Below are 17,799 nucleotides of genomic sequence, written 5' to 3' on the forward strand. Positions count from 1 at the left end.
CACAACCCCCACCTGTGGACGTCGGGCCCTGATGGAGTCTGTTTCTGACCGTTTGAGCAGACACATGCACATTTGTGGCCTGCTGGAGGTCATTTTGCAGGGCTCTGGCAGTGCTTCTCCTGCTCCTCCTTGCACAAAGGCTGAGGTAGCGGTCCTGCTACTGGGTTGTTGCCCTCCTACGGCCTCCTCCACATCTCCTGATATATTGGCCTGTCTCCTGGTAGCGCCTCCATGCTCTGGACACTACGCTGACAGACACAGCAAACCTTCTTGCCACAGCTCGCATTGATGTGCCATCCTGGATGAGCTGCACTACCTGAGCCACTTGTGTGGGTTGTGGACTCCGTCTCATGCTACCACTAGAGTGAAAGCACCGCCAGGATTCAAAAGTGACCAAAACATCAGCCAGGAAACATAGGAACTGAGAAGTGGTCTGTGGTCCCCACCTGCAGAACCACTCCTTTATTGGGGGTATCTTGCTAATTGCCTATAATTTCCACCTGTTGTCTATTCCATTTGCACAACAGCATGTGAAATGTATTGTCAATCAGTGTTGCTTCCTAAGTGGACAGTTTGATTTCACAGAAGTGTGATTGACTTGGAGTTACATTGTGTTGTTTAAGTGTTCCCTTTATTTTTTTGAGCAGTGTATAATCCATCCATACAGGCACAGGATAGTACAGTCTATATATATATTGGGCGGGAGGGTAGCCTACTGGTTAGAGGGTTGGGCTAGTAACCGAAAGGTTGCAAGTTCAAATCCCCGAACTGACAAGGTACAAATCTGTCGTTCTGTCGTTCTGCCCCTGAACAAGGCAGTTAACCCACTGTTCCTAGGCCGTCATTGAAAATAAGAATTTGTTCTTAACTGACTTGCCTAGTTAAATAAAATAAAAAATAAATCTTTTAAACCCATCCTTGTGAGGTGATTTTTCACCTGGAGAGGAACTCAAATGGAGGGGGCTTGAATTTTCATGGTCATAAAAATGTAAAAGCAGACCATAACTTGGATGTTTTATAGACACACAAGTTGATATACACCCTTCAATTTCCTCAGGGATTGTTTTTTATATAGTTGTTTGGATTATAATAAATGTCTATACATATATGAGACATTCTTTGAGATAATCAAACACTGCCAATATTATTGAATAATATAAAACTCAGCCCATATATAAACAACCAATATGTACATTTCTACTGTCATTATTTCATTGTAATCATACAGTATGTGCTCCCCATATTTAACACATGTGCAACTAATGTCATCTATTTCAGTTATAGCTGTGACTCAACAGTTTTTATGGGAGACTACCATGAACCAACATATTCATGAACATGTGTCCAGAATAACTTTGTCTTTGTAATTATGATACAAATTGGTACTGTCAACTACAAGCACCTGCATAAACAAATAGTTGTGCATCTAAAATCAGACATGACCAAAATGAGTGAATGCTGAAATGAGACGCAGCATAGGAGCAGGGAAAAACACATTGTCACATCGGTTATAAGGGCACTGCAAGGCATCCACAGCATCCTATAAGCGTTAAAAACCCATACTGTGCCGACAGTGGAGTTATCCTTACCTATGCAGAGCTGTACAACATACGCGTAGTAAGACCAAGCCACTATGAGAGTGATAAAAATAACTGGAATCCAATACAAAACTGTCTGACAGCTCCGTTTGATACTACGCGAGCCCGACGGCGCCATATTCTATTTAGACACCATTTGTTTGACATTAAGTTTTTGTCTGTCTGTCTGTCTGTCTGTCACTTCATTACTGCCTGTAAATCGCGTATGATCGACAGCCAGGACGTAGCACTTCTGTTCTGCTGCCTCCACCTCGTTTCGCAGAGCGCGGCAGCGCGACGTCTCTCGTTCCTCTCTGAGCTGCAAAATATTCAGCACCACCCCTTTTCACCAAGTTGCCATGACGTTCGTGGGATGCTGCAAACACATTTTTATTATTTGGAATGATCCAATTGAGCCTCTGACCATTGATGCAGAGAAGAGAATGTGAATCACCATTTAAGTTGTTTTTAATGTTGTCTTGCCATAGAACGTTGGTGAAAGTAGGCCAACAGTATATGATGGAGAAAACAATTATCAGACCTTATGCTTCATTAAATGTGCCTTTTTTTGTAGAATAGGCCTATTTGATTGTCTTTTTAGGTCAATAAGTAAAACAGGGCTGTCTGTGCATATGCTGGTAATAATATATAGCCACTCTGTTTCAAATGTCTGAGGAGTGTTTGACACAGTCAGATGGTAATTAGCTGACTTGTGTGAAAACACCAACCTAATATTTCCTTTGAGGTCAGGGGTTGTTCGTGTGTGCGTGAAATCCAGAACAAAAATGACACAAAGCTATTGATTGTTCTTAACATCTTTATTTACCAAGTCAATGTAACAGCCTGCAACAGCCCGTGTAATCCATTTGAGCATCTAAACAAAGTTCTGTAGAGAGAGCTGTCATTCACATGACTTCCAAACATCATTCAAAAGAGGTAAACTAAGAGGAGATGTAGGATATTCACATTACTAATGTATTCTGTTATACCATGCAAAGAAGTAGGCTAAGTAGACAAATCCATTTATTGGATTTAATATGTAACATACGAGATAATATTGTTAGACACTGGAACTAGCCTACCCAGGGCTATGTTCAGTCTGTATCGCTGAAGCATTGCAGATAGCATGCTAAACACGTAAAGGCCATTTCCTATTGAGCTGACATTTGCAGCGTTTACAATGAATGCAGTCTCTGCTAAAACAGGAACATTGCCTTAAATTCCAACCACGCTGTAACGCTGAATTTCTGTCATACGGATTGAGTAGAGACCCAAGTCTCTAGGTCAATAAGTAAAACAGGGCTGTCCGTGCATATGCTGGTACCCAAGTCTCTATTCAAGCAGGAAATCCAGCACATCAGACCAGAACTAGTCTTTCGAAAACATCACTGAAATGCATATACACTATATTTGACATTTTAAAATATATATGTCATGATGGTACACAGTAGAACAAGATTTTCCTGGGTAACCCATTTGGAAATAAACACAGGTACGCCTCTGAACAGTAATCTCATGTTATTTAAACATTGTATTTTGCCTTTAGTAAAAACAATTACTGCAAATTCATAAAGTCCTCATTGTATAGAATCCCTGTCAGTAGGCTGAATAGGCCTAGTATAAATAGTGTGTATAGTTAATATACACACTGAAATTCTCCATTACATCAGAGTAAACTCTTGATTATAATAATTATTAATGGAGTTAGCTGCCTCTATTTACACAATGAACCCCAGAGATAAAACCCCCATTTGAAAGGTGTTAGCTAGCTGGCTCGGAGTTATTTGAGAATGAGCTGCAGAAGGCAGCCATGTGAACAGAACACAAGAGGGAGGCTGTACTCCCCTGCGTAAGCTGATCTGTGCAGTGGGCTGCAGACAGGCTTGGAGAAAGTATGTCAGCAATGCATAGAGGCAGATTAGCAGGTTTAGGACTGGGAGGGAACCACACTGAATAATACTACACACACTGTCAGAGCTACAGCCTGCCAGCCACAAAACAATCAAATGGGTTTTTCCTTTTCAGAGACTTACAGTGATAAACAAATTAATAACAAATGAATATGGTAAAATGGTGAATAAATACTGTACATAGATAGATAGATGAATCAATAATGTATTCACCCTGGGTGAATAAATCTGTTGCAACAATAGGTTGGAGTTTCCAGTGACCCTATCAGCTCGTGTGACGTGTAGAAGACCAGGAAGGTGTTACACCAGTCCTGATCCATAGCATTCCCCTGATTTAATATTTTTTTTAAACAATCTGGTAGAAAAATAAAATACCATCAATGCAACTTAACATCACAGCACTACATATTGTTGATTTCAGACTGAAAGCTGAACAACAAGCTTAAGACTTCAGGTATTTAAAATGGCTTACTTTTAGGGTCATCAGAGAAATCCTTTGTTTTCTCACATCAATCTCAACTTGAAAACACCTCGAGTAGCATCCAACTAGGCCTAGGTGGGGAGAATCCTATTTCATTTCTACTTTTTAGACTACCATGCAGAGACCGACATATTAATCTATCCTTCTCTCATCTTCACATTGATAGCAAAATGAACTGTACTCTTGTTTTGAATGATCTTCATGGATCAGAGGAAGTCTATCCAGGTAGAGGGGGGTGCAGACAGAGTGCAGGACATTCAGCTGGTGATCTGCAAAAGGAAAAGTAATTATTATAGAATACATTGCAGAACAAAAGCACACACAGCATTTAACACTATCGACCTGTTCAGTGGCAAAATAAAAACACTGGAGAAAGAAACTGTACTGCTGAGTTAATTATAAACTAACCTCAAGAATCCCTAGATGGCCCAGAGCTTTTCCTGGTCAGATCAGGTGTTCAGGAACAACTGCTGGCCATAATCTCATACCAATGATGTACAGTATGTAAACACTAGATGTCTACATTGGTTTCAGCCCACAGTAATATATTGTATTAGACACCTTGACGCATACTTTTAAATTATACAAAAACATTTTTCTTAAAGCTGGAATCCATAATGGTGAAACTGCCACGTCCATGTGAGATGTTACAACAACAAAGAAGCTACTTCAAACAATGACACAGCTTTTTCCCCTCGGACATCATGGAGCATCACTGAACATCATTACCCATCACTGAACATCACTACACATCATTGAACATCACTACACATCATTGAACATCACTACACATCATTGCACGCACGATAGAACAGCAGAGTATGTACTAACCATGTTTTTACCACAATGCTGGATGCTCCTCTCCTCTGTTTAATCAACAAAACAAAAACAATAACAAATGTGTTGGGGCGAACAGTGGCGCTGTTTCCCCTTATGCGGATTTCAGCTTTAAAGTAGAATGGTTAGAGTGCTAAAGTTACTGTCACCACTACAAGAAATAAATACTTAAATGCATGTAATTTTGTGCTTGAAAAATGTCATTAAAATACTGTAGAATTGCAATAATTCCTATGGAGGAACTGCTCCTACTGACGAGTACCAATATGGAAGATGGTGGCTTCAGAGCCTCTCATTGGCCAATACATTGCATCAGCAATCTAGTGTTTGTATAGCAACATAATTGGGCAAGTTTGTTTTGCATGACCCAGTGCCCTAGGTTGGAGGATATTGTATTTAAGGACCAATGGAACGGTCTAAAATGTGCACATACACTATATATACAAAAGTATGTGGACACCCCTTCAAATGAGTGGATTTGGCTATTTCAGCCATATCCATTGCTGACAGGTGTACCAAATCGAGCACACAGCCATGCAATCTCCATAGACAAACATTGGCAGTACAATGACCTTACGGAAGAGCTCAGTGACTTTCAACGTGGCACCGTCATAGGATGCCACCTTTCCAACAAGTCAGTTCGTCAAATTTCTGCCCTGCTAGAGCTGCTGTTATTGTGTAGTGGAAACATCTAGGAGCAACAACGGCTCAGCAGCGAAGAGGTAGGCCACATCAACTCACAGAACGGGACCGCCGAGTGCTGAAGCCAGCTCTGGAAGCAATGTCAAAACAAAAACTGTTTGTCGGGAGCTTCATGAAATGGGTTTCCATGGGCGAACAGCCGCACACAAACCTAAGGTCACCATGCGCAATGCCATGGAGATGTGTAAAGCTTGCCGCCATTGGTCTCTGTAGCAGAGGAAATGCCTTCTCTGGAGTGATGAGTCACGTTTCACCATCTGGCAGTCCGAAAGATGAAACTGGGTTGGCCTACCTGCCCCAATGCATAGTGCCAACTGTAAAGCTTGGTGGAGGAGGAATAATAGTATGGGGCTGTTTTTCATGGTTCGGGCTAGGCCCCTTAGTTCCAGTGAAGGAAATCTTAAAGCTACAGCATACAATGACACTCTAGATGATTCTGTGATTCCAACTTTGTGGCAACAGTTTGGGGAAGACCCTGTTTCAGCATGACAATGCCCCCGTGCTCAAAGTGAGGTCCATGCAGAAATGGTTTGTCGAGATTGGTGTGGAAGAACTTGACTGGCCTGCACAGAGCCCGGACCTCAAGCCTATCGAACACCTTTGGGATGAATTGGAATGCCGACTGCGAGCCAGGCCTAATTTCCCAACATCAGTGCCCGACCTCACTAATGCTCTTGTGGCTGAATGGAAGCAAGTCCCCACAGAAATGTTCCAACATCTAGTGGAAAACCTTCCCAGAGGAGTGGAGGCTGTTATAGCAGTAAAGGGAGGACCAACTACATATTAATGCCCATTATTTTGAAATGAGATGTTCGACGAGCAGGTGTCCACATACTTTTGGTCATGTAGTGTACACTCCTCCATGACCTTTGACCCTGATTGGGCTACAGACAAATAGCAGAGATTGAAAAACAATGTATGCATTCTATGATTGTATCCCAAATGGCACCCTATTCCCTATATACTGCACTACTTTTGACCAGAGCACTATAATGTAGCGCACTATAAAGGGAATCGGATGCCATTTGTAATGCTATGTTCTATACTATGCTCTGTAAAATACACTTGGAGACAAGATGTTTTTATCTTTTAGTCCCATGTAAAAACATGCAGATCAGTTTGTAAGGTAAATAGACCCAGTGCCAGCCTTGTGTTGTTTCATCACGTTGTTTGAGCAGTACGGTGTGTTTCCTGTGAAACATTCATATGGGTTTAAATCGGACCGCTCATGTATGCAGAGTTAAGCTGGTGTCCGGTAGCAGTTAATCAGGCCTTAATATTACGTATAACTCAATGCTGAGGCTGACAAGAGTTAGTGTGGAACTCTAACACATCCCAGGAGCTAACTTAACGTACCACATCCCAGGAGCTAACTTAACGTGCCACATCCCAGGAGCTAACTTAACGTGCCACATCCCAGGAGCTAACTTAACGTGCCACATCCCAGGAGCTAACTTAACGTGCCACATCCCAGGAGCTAACTTAACGTGCCACATCCCAGGAGCTAACTTAACGTGCCACATCCCAGGAGCTACTTAACGTACCACATCCCAGGAGCTTCTTAACGTACCACATCCCAGGAGCTTCTTAACGTACCACATCCCAGGAGCTAACTTAACGTACCACATCCCAGGAGCTAACTTAATGTACCACATCCCAGGAGCTAACTTAACGTACCACATCCCAGGAGCTAACTTAACGTGCCACATCCCAGGAGCTAACTTAACGTGCCACATCCCAGGAGCTAACTTAACGTGCCACATCCCAGGAGCTTCTTAACATGCCACATCCCAGGAGCTTCTTAACGTGCCACATCCCAGGAGCTTCTTAACGTGCCACATCCCAGGAGCTAACTTAACGTACCACATCCCAGGAGCTAACTTAACGTGCCACATCCCAGGAGCTAACTTAACGTGCCACATCCCAGGAGCTTCTTAACGTGCCACATCCCAGGAGCTTCTTAACATACCACATCCCAGGAGCTTCTTAACATACCACATCCCAGGAGCTAACTTAACGTACCCCATCACTAGTTGAAAAGAGATAGTTCTATCTACTTCATAAAATATTAAGCTCCTCTGCAGAAGGACCAGGAACAAAGACAATCATAATGTCTTATGGTGGCATCTACATCTCCAAATCAAAATAGCATTAACTATACTTCTATTGTGTATTGAACAAAGAGTCTAGATATACCTATCTGCCTGACGAGATCTCCTTCTTCAGACAGGACTTGAAAGAAGTGAACTTCTTCTTGTCATCCACTCTAAACGCCTGAGAAAGAGAGAAAGAAAAAAGAAAGAAAGAGAGAAAGAAAGAGAATAATGCAAACAGAAAATGTCAAATACAAATGGTCATTATTCGCCACTAGGTGGAGGCCAATCTTCACACAAATTGGAAGCAGAATTTAGAAGTGGAATTGAGACAGTGAACTCACCTGACTGTCAAAATGTCAGATAAGCGACTCATTTGACCATTAACCATTAACCATGAGCCAATGACCATGAATAAATGAACAAGAACCAATGAACATGAACCAATGTAAAACAAATAATGAATATGAAAACTGTTTGTTCCCATGTATTTGTGAAAGTGACATAAGGTAGTGAATGTTCCCTAAACTATCCACATTAGATAGTGACTGTTCCCTAAACTATCCACATTAGATAGTGACTGTTCCCTAAACTATCCACATTAGATAGTGACTGTTCCCTAAACTATCCACATTAGATAGTGACTGTTCCCTAAACTATCCACATTAGATAGTGACTGTTCCCTAAACTATCCACATTAGATAGTGACTGTTCCCTAAACTATCCACATTAGATAGTGACTGTTCCCTAAACTATCCACATTAGATAGTGACTGTTCCCTAAACTATCCACATTAGATAGTGACTGTTCCCTAAACTATCCACATTAGATAGTGACTGTTCCCTAAACTATCCACATTAGATAGTGACTGTTCCCTAAACTATCCACATTAGATAGTGACTGTTCCCTAAACTATCCACATTAGATAGTGACTGTTCCCTAAACTATCCACATTAGATAGTGACTGTTCCCTAAACTATCCACATTAGATAGTGACTGTTCCCTAAACTATCCACATTAGATAGTGACTGTTCCCTAAACTATCCACATTAGATAGTGACCGTGTCTAAACTATCCACATTAGATAGTGACTGTGTCTAAACTATCCACACTAGATAGGGACCGTTCCCTAAACTATCCACATTGGATAGTGACTGTTCCCTAAACTATCCACATTGGATAGTGACTGTTCCCTAAACTATCCACATTAGATAGTGACCGTTCCCTAAACTATCCACACTAGATAGTGACTGGGTCTAAACTATCAACATTAGATAGTGACTGTGTCTAAACTATCAACAGTAGATAGTGACCGTGTCTAAACTATCCACATTAGATAGTGACTGTGTCTAAACTATCCACACTAGATAGTGACTGTTCCCTAAACTATCCACATTAGATAGTGACTGTGTCTAAACTATCCACACTAGATAGGGACCGTTCCCTAAACTATCCACATTAGATAGTGACCGTTCCCTAAACTATCCACATTGGATAGTGACTGTTCCCTAAACTATCCACATTAGATAGTGACTGTGTCTAAACTATCCACACTAGATAGGGACTGTTCCCTAAACTATCCACATTAGATAGTGACCGTTCCCTAAACTATCCACATTAGATAGTGACTGGGTCTAAACTATCAACATTAGATAGTGACTGTGTCTAAACTATCAACAGTAGATAGTGACTGTTCCCTAAACTGTCAACATTAGATAGTGACTGTTCCCTAAACTATCCACATTAGATAGTGACTGTTCCCTAAACTATCCACATTAGATAGTGACTGTTCCCTAAACTATCCACATTAGATAGTGACTGTTCCCTAAACTATCCACATTAGATAGTGACTGTTCCCTAAACTATCCACATTAGATAGTGACTGTTCCCTAAACTATCCACATTAGATAGTGACTGTTCCCTAAACTATCCACATTAGATAGTGACTGTGTCTAAACTATCCACATTGGATAGTGACTGTGTCTAAACTATCCACATTAGATAGTGACTGTGTCTAAACTGTCAACATTAGATAGTGACTGTTCCCTAAACTGTCAACATTAGATAGTGACTGTTCCCTAAACTATCCACATTAGATAGTGACTGTTCCCTAAACTATCCACATTAGATAGTGACTGTTCCCTAAACTATCCACATTAGATAGTGACTGTTCCCTAAACTATCCACATTAGATAGTGACTGTTCCCTAAACTATCCACACTAGATAGTGACTGTTCCCTAAACTATCCACACTAGATAGTGACTGTGTCTAAACTATCAACACTAGATAGTGACTGTGTCTAAACTATCAACACTAGATAGTGACTGTGTCTAAACTATCAACACTAGATAGTGACTGTGTCTAAACTGTCAACACTAGATAGTGACTGTGTCTAAACTGTCAACACTAGATAGTGACTGTGTCTAAACTGTCAACATTAGATAGTGACTGTTTCTAAACTGTCAACATTAGATAGTGACTGTTTCTAAACTGTCAACATATAAGACATGGTAATTTTAAACATAGCTTATGATAAACATGAATTGCTCTGTTTAGACAGATCATGTTCACAGAATCTATTTGTCCCTGTTCCCATTACATATGAAGGACTATACCTCTATCAGCTATCCTATCCTGATGGCCTCCACACAACTCTACTCCCTCCCAGCCTGCCTCCTTCCCTCCCTGTCTGTCTTACACTCCTTCCCTCCCTGTCTGTCTTCCACTCCTTCCCTCCCTGCATGTCTTACCCTCCGTCCCTCCCTCCTTGCCTGCCTGCCCCTCTCCTTACCGTGCGGCGGTGCAGCCGGTCCTTCATGACACCAATGAACTCCTTGTAACTGAGCTGTCCGTCACGGTCCTCGTCGAAGATGTGGAACACAGTGTTGACCAGGTGTTCAGTCAGCTTCAGCCCCGTCGTCACATAGACTGCCCGGGCCAACTCATCTGAGGGACGAGGGGAACAGAATCACCATGCCACTATTTGTGCCACTAAGTTGGACAACAATTATAGTCTCCGTCCCAAACGGCATCCTTCTCCCTATACCAGGGTCAATGGGGTCAAAAGTTGTGCACTACAGTGGGGCAAAAAAGTATTTAGTCAGCCACCAATTGTGCAAGTTCTCCCACTTAAAAAGATGAGAGAGGCCTGTAATTTTCATCATAGGTACATTTCAACTATGACAGACAAAATTAGAAAAAAAATCCAGAAAATCACATTGTAGGATTTTTTATGAAATATTTGCAAATTATGGTGGAAAATAAGTATTTGGTCAATAACAAAAGTTATCTCAATACTTTGTGATATACCCTTTGTTGGCAATGACACAGGTCAAACGTTTTCTGTAAGTCTTCACAAGGTTTTCACACACTGTTGCTGGTATTTTGGCCCATTCCTCCATGCAGATCTCCTCTAGAGCAGTGATGTTTTGGGGCTGTCACTGGGCAACATGGACTTTCAACTCCCTCCAAAGATTTTCTATGGGGTTGAGATCTGGAGACTGGCTAGGCCACTCCAGGACCTTGAAATGCTTCTTACGAAGTCACTCCGTTGCCCGGGCGGTGTGTTTGGGATCATTGTCATGCTGAAAGACCCAGCCACGTTTCATCTTCAATGCCCTTGCTGATGGAAGGAGGTTTTCACTCAAAATCTCACGATACATGGCCCCATTCATTCTTTCCTTTACACGGATCAGTCGTCCTGGTCCCTTTGCAGAAAAACAGCCCCAAAGCATGATGTTTCCACCCCCATGCTTCACAGTAGGTATGGTGTTCTTCGGATGCAACTCAGCATTCTTTGTCCTCCAAACACGACGAGTTGAGTTTTTACCAAAAAGTTCTATTTTGGTTTCATCTGACCATATGACATTCTCCCAATCCTCTTCTAGATCATCCAAATGCTCTCTAGCAAACTTCAGACGGGCCTGGACATGTACTGGCTTAAGCAGGGGGACACGTCTGGCACTGCAGGATTTGAGTCCCTGGCGGCGTAGTGTGTTACTGATGGTAGGCTTTGTTACTTTGGTTCCAGCTCTCTGCAGGTCATTCACTAGGTCCCCCCGTGTGGTTCTGGGATTTTTGCTCACCGTTCTTGTGATCATTTTGACCCCACGGGGTGAGATCTTGCGTGGAGCCCCAGATCGAGGGAGATTATCAGTGGTCTTGTATGTCTTCCATTTCCTAATAATTGCTCCCACAGTTGATTTCTTCAAACCAAGCTGCTTACCTATTGCAGATTCAGTCTTCCCAGCCTGGTGCAGGTCTACAATTTTGTTTCTGGTGTCCTTTGACAGCTCTTTGGTCTTGGGCACAGTGGAGTTTGGAGTGTGACTGTTTGAGGTTGTGGACAGGTGTCTTTTATACTGATAACAAGTTCAAACAGGTGCCATTAATACAGGTAACGAGTGGAGGACAGAGGAGCCTCTTAAAGAAGAAGTTATAGGTCTGTGAGAGCCAGAAATCTTGCTTGTTTGTAGGTGACCAAATACTTATTTTCCACCATAATTTGCAAATAAATTCATTAAAAATCCTACAATGTGATTTTCTGGATTTCTTTTCTCATTTTGTCTGTCATAGTTGACATGTACCTATGATGAAAATTACAGGGCTCTCTCATCTTTTTAAGTGGGAGAACTTGCACAATTGGTGGCTGACTAAATACTTTTTTGCCCCACTGTATATAGGGAATATGGTGCCCTTTGGGATGCAGTCATAGTGTATAGATGGTGTGTTAACAGTGGAACAGTGTAAACAGTGGAACAGTTGAAGAGTGGAACACTGGAACAGTGTAAACAGTGGAAGAGCAGAAGAGTGGAACAGTTGAAGAGTGGAACAGTGTAAAAACAGTGTGGTTATTCCAATGGAACGATTGGAACTAACCTTGGCCAATGGAACGATTGGAACTAACCTTGGCCAATGGAACGGTTGGCAAAGTTGTACATTTGCATGGCTATAGCAAAATCCTCCAGGTTGTTCATGAATTGGAAGAAGGATCTGAACTCATCAAAGGTGATTCCCTACAAGATTAAAAAAGTCAAATTCAAATCCAAGTCAGTCAAATCAATTAAAATCTATTCATTTTACAAAGCAGACTAAACAGTAATTTATCTCAACTCAAATCAATAAAAACTGAAAAAGATTCACTATTATATTAAAGTATAAAAGTAAAAAGAAGAGTCAAATCTGAGGCTCAAACAGCGTGAGAGAGACAGGAATGAATTACACATAAAGCAAATGACTGGATGTCCCAACCCAAAAGCCCAGCCAGACAATACAACAGCACTTCACATGACACATAATCTACTCCACTTAAACCAGAGGGAAGCCTTTAGTGTCCGCGGGACCTTGAAGACATCACACAGATAACAGACACAAAGGCAGGAAAATGACCAAACAGACAGAGTATACATCGCTGGGTCGTTCCCCCTTGGTATGGACACTATGAGTTGATTGTAGCTTTTGGGGAAAAGGTCAGCGTGTTTGCAGAGTTTTCTAAAGCAGATTAACCTAACACTTACATAAACAAAAACAAAAGGGGGCTGAATCCCAAACATCTCAGGGTTGGCAGATGAGTCAAACACAAGCCCTATTGATGTCCACTCAACCATCCCACTGCTACTAGAAACTCCTATAGCTCGCTCCCTCCGGCGCCCTTCCAACACAACCATCCCACTGCTACTAGAAACTCCTATAGCTCGCTCCCTCCGGCGCCCTTCCAACACAACCATCCCACTGCTACTAGAAACTCCTATAGCTCGCTCCCTCCGGCGCCCTTCCAACACAACCATCCCACTGCTACTAGAAACTCCTATAGCTCGCTCCCTCCGGCGCCCTTCCAACACAACCATCCCACTGCTACTAGAAACTCCTATAGCTCGCTCCCTCCGGCGCCCTTCCAACACAACCATCCCACTGCTACTAGAAACTCCTATAGCTCGCTCCCTCCGGCACCCTTCCAACACAACCATCCCACTGCTACTAGAAACTCCTATAGCTCGCTTCCTCCGGCGCCCTTCCAACACAACCATCCCACTGCTACTAGAAACTCCTATAGCTCGCTCCCTCCGGCGCCCTTCCAACACAACCATCCCACTGCTACTAGAAACTCCTATAGCTCGCTCCCTCCGGCGCCCTTCCAACACAACCATCCCACTGCTACTAGAAACTCCTATAGCTCGCTCCCTCCGGCGCCCTTCCAACACAACCATCCCACTGCTACTAGAAACTCCTATAGCTCGCTCCCTCCGGCGCCCTTCCAACACAACCATCCCACTGCTACTAGAAACTCCTATAGCTCGCTCCCTCCGGCGCCCTTCCAACACAACCATCCCACTGCTACTAGAAACTCCTATAGCTCACTCCCTCCGGCGCCCTTCCAACACAACCATCCCACTGCTACTAGAAACTCCTATAGCTCGCTCCCTCCGGCGCCCTTCCAACACAACCATCCCACTGCTACTAGAAACTCCTATAGCTCGCTCCCTCCGGCGCCCTTCCAACACAACCATCCCACTGCTACTAGAAACTCCTATAGCTCGCTCCCTCCGGCACCCTTCCAACACAACCATCCCACTGCTACTAGAAACTCCTATAGCTCGCTCCCTCCGGCGCCCTTCCAACACAACCATCCCACTGCTACTAGAAACTCCTATAGCTCGCTCCCTCCGGCGCCCTTCCAACACAACCATCCCACTGCTACTAGAAACTCCTATAGCTCGCTCCCTCCGGCGCCCTTCCAACACAACCATCCCACTGCTACTAGAAACTCCTATAGCTCGCTCCCTCCGGCGCCCTTCCAACACAACCATCCCACTGCTACTAGAAACTCCTATAGCTCGCTCCCTCCGGCGCCCTTCCAACACAACCATCCCACTGCTACTAGAAACTCCTATAGCTCGCTCCCTCCGGCACCCTTCCAACACAACCATCCCACTGCTACTAGAAACTCCTATAGCTCGCTCCCTCCGGCGCCCTTCCAACACAACCATCCCACTGCTACTAGAAACTCCTATAGCTCGCTCCCTCCGGCGCCCTTCCAACACAACCATCCCACTGCTACTAGAAACTCCTATAGCTCGCTCCCTCCGGCGCCCTTCCAACACAACCATCCCACTGCTACTAGAAACTCCTATAGCTCGCTCCCTCCGGCGCCCTTCCAACACAACCATCCCACTGCTACTAGAAACTCCTATAGCTCGCTCCCTCCGGCGCCCTTCCAACACAACCATCCCACTGCTACTAGAAACTCCTATAGCTCGCTCCCTCCGGCGCCCTTCCAACACAACCATCCCACTGCTACTAGAAACTCCTATAGCTCACTCCCTCCGGCGCCCTTCCAACACAACCATCCCACTGCTACTAGAAACTCCTATAGCTCGCTCCCTCCGGCGCCCTTCCAACACAACCATCCCACTGCTACTAGAAACTCCTATAGCTCGCTCCCTCCGGCGCCCTTCCAACACAACCATCCCACTGCTACTAGAAACTCCTATAGCTCGCTCCCTCCGGCACCCTTCCAACACAACCATCCCACTGCTACTAGAAACTCCTATAGCTCGCTCCCTCCGGCGCCCTTCCAACACAACCATCCCACTGCTACTAGAAACTCCTATAGCTCGCTCCCTCCGGCACCCTTCCAACACAACCATCCCAATGCTACTAGAAACTCCTATAGTTTGCTCCCTCCCTCCGTGGCCCCTCCAACACAACCAACACACTGAGCCTAACAAATGATGTAACGAGCCATTTGTGACGCTTTGCTATTTTAACAAAGCAAGCTCCATAAACTATCTCTTAGCACAACGACGAGACCCACTTGATTATCAATGGCGATCTAGCAACAAGCTACTCAGCCCGCTGAGAAGCTGCTCACCTCTTTATGTGCGGGTCAGTGTGTCGAATGAAAAACAAACGAAAAACCTAAAATGTGAACGTTTCACTCAGCAACTAATTCACGGTTGCCTTCACCGCAAGTGAAAAACTACAACAGAGAAGTTTTCAGACAAGTATTTGGTTAGATAGTATTTCCACATTAATCATTTCAGTAATACCACAGAACAGAAATGACACAATAAGAAATTCCATTCCATCTTGGTGTATCACTATCTATGTTATGGCAAGCTGGTTACCTGATACCACTCTACACATTATTGCCACTCAGTTTATTGCTAAATAAGTAACATTTAATCTTCTTGGTCAAAACTGAAAATAGAAAATACAATTTAATTGATTGAAAAACATGAGAATGACCAGTCAATAACTGGTTGACTAAATTCATCTCACACTTCCAAACTAAGAAAAGCACACTTGCATGTGTCTGGAACAAAAGGCTATGAGTGTATTTAGGCTGAGTTGCCTTGGGGGCCAGGGGGTGTTGGTGAGTCAAGGGCAAAGGGCTGAGAGGGTGTGTGGGGGGGGCGGAATCATCTGGTGGGGGTTAAGGGGGGGGGGGTCGTCTGGAGGGTTAAGGGGGGCAGAGGGGAGGTTTCTGGGAGGTAACGGTAAAGGGAGTGGGGAGGGGGATGGAGGTAGTTTGAGGTGAGGGGGGATGGAGGTAGTTTGAGGTGAGGGGAGATGGAGGTAGTTTGAGGTGAGATGGAGGTAGTTTGAGGTCAGGGGAGATGGAGGTAGTTTTAGGTGAGGGGGATGGAGGTAGTTTGAGGTGAGCGGGGATGGAGGTAGTTTGAGATGAGGGGAGATGTAGGTAGTTTTAGGTGAGGGGGATGGAGGTAGTTTGAGGTCAGATGAGATGTATGTAGTTTGAGGTGAGGGGGATGGAGGTAGTTTGAGGTGAGGGGGATGGAGGTAGTTTGAGGTGAGCGGGGATGGAGGTAGTTTGAGGTGAGGGGAGATGGAGGTAGTTTGAGGTGAGGGGAGATGGAGGTAGTTTGATGTCAGGGGAGATGGAGGTAGTTTGAGGTGAGGGGGATGGAGGTAGTTTGAGGTGAGGGGGATGGAGGTAGTTTGAGGTGAGCGGGGATGGAGGTAGTTTGAGGTGAGGGGAGATGTAGGTAGTTTTAGGTGAGGGGGGATGGAGGTAGTTTGAGGTGAGGGGAGATGGAGGTAGTTTGAGGTGAGCGGGGATGGAGGTAGTTTGAGGTGAGGGGAGATGGAGGTAGTTTGAGGTGAGATGGAGGTAGTTTGAGGTGAGGGGAGATGGAGGTAGTTTGAGGTGAGGGGAGATGGAGGTAGTTTGAGGTCAGAGGAGATGGAGGTAGTTTGAGGTCAGAGGAGATGGAGGTAGTTTGAGGTCAGAGGAGATGGAGGTAGTTTGAGGTCAGAGGAGATGGAGGTAGTTTGAGGTCAGGGGAGATGGAGGTAGTTTGAGATGAGATGTAGGTAGTTTTAGGTCAGGGGGATGGAGGTAGTTTGAGGTGAGGGGAGATGGAGGTAGTTTGAGGTGAGGGGAGATGGAGGTAGTTTGATGTCAGGGGAGATGGAGGTAGTTTGAGGTGAGGGGGATGGAGGTAGTTTGAGGTGAGCGGGGATGGAGGTAGTTTGAGATGAGGGGAGATGTAGGTAGTTTTAGGTGAGGGGGATGGAGGTAGTTTGAGGTCAGGGGAGATGGAGGTAGTTTGAGGTCAGATGAGATGTATGTAGTTTGAGGTGAGGGGGATGGAGGTAGTTTGAGGTGAGCGGGGATGGAGGTAGTTTGAGGTGAGGGGAGATGGAGGTAGTTTGAGGTGAGGGGAGATGGAGGTAGTTTGATGTCAGGGGAGATGGAGGTAGTTTGAGGTGAGGGGGGATGGAGGTAGTTTGAGGTGAGGGGGATGGAGGTAGTTTGAGGTGAGCGGGGATGGAGGTAGTTTGAGGTGAGGGGAGATGTAGGTAGTTTTAGGTGAGGGGGGATGGAGGTAGTTTGAGGTGAGGGGAGATGGAGGTAGTTTGAGGTGAGCGGGGATGGAGGTAGTTTGAGGTGAGGGGAGATGGAGGTAGTTTGAGGTGAGATGGAGGTAGTTTGAGGTGAGGGGTGATGGAGGTAGTTTGAGGTGAGGGGAGATGGAGGTAGTTTGAGGTCAGAGGAGATGGAGGTAGTTTGAGGTCAGAGGAGATGGAGGTAGTTTGAGGTCAGAGGAGATGGAGGTAGTTTGAGGTCAGGGGAGATGGAGGTAGTTTGAGATGAGATGTAGGTAGTTTTAGGTGAGGGGGATGGAGGTAGTTTGAGGTGAGCGGGGATGGAGGTAGTTTGAGGTGGGAGATA

The 17,799-nt window shown here is 44.5% G+C and overlaps 2 protein-coding genes across 12 annotated transcripts in view; both read right to left on the minus strand.

Moving 5' to 3' along the window:
* zdhhc2 (zDHHC palmitoyltransferase 2) overlaps positions 1 to 1,890 on the minus strand; it is a 38,853-nt gene extending 36,963 nt beyond the window's left edge. For all 4 annotated transcript variants that reach the window (XM_014212831.2, XM_014212829.2, XM_014212830.2 and 1 more), the window contains exon 1: positions 1,590 to 1,890. In XM_014212831.2, the coding sequence (XP_014068306.1) occupies positions 1,590 to 1,716 (127 nt within the window). In that variant the 5' untranslated portion in view covers positions 1,717 to 1,890. The remainder of the gene's footprint in view (positions 1 to 1,589) is intronic.
* A 486-nt stretch (positions 1,891 to 2,376) lies between these two features.
* Positions 2,377 to 17,799, minus strand: part of micu3b (mitochondrial calcium uptake family, member 3b) — a 35,511-nt gene continuing 20,088 nt past the window's right edge. For all 8 annotated transcript variants that reach the window (XM_045724097.1, XM_014212835.2, XM_014212836.2 and 5 more), the window contains 4 exons: positions 12,508 to 12,616; positions 10,393 to 10,547; positions 7,704 to 7,781; positions 2,377 to 4,237 (listed from right to left, as the gene is read on the minus strand). In XM_045724097.1, the coding sequence (XP_045580053.1) occupies positions 7,704 to 7,781; positions 10,393 to 10,547; positions 12,508 to 12,616 (342 nt within the window). In that variant the 3' untranslated portion in view covers positions 2,377 to 4,237. The remainder of the gene's footprint in view (positions 4,238 to 7,703; positions 7,782 to 10,392; positions 10,548 to 12,507; positions 12,617 to 17,799) is intronic.

This window comes from Salmo salar, chromosome ssa09 (assembly GCF_905237065.1).
Source record: "Salmo salar chromosome ssa09, Ssal_v3.1, whole genome shotgun sequence".
Taxonomy (NCBI): domain Eukaryota; kingdom Metazoa; phylum Chordata; class Actinopteri; order Salmoniformes; family Salmonidae; genus Salmo; species Salmo salar.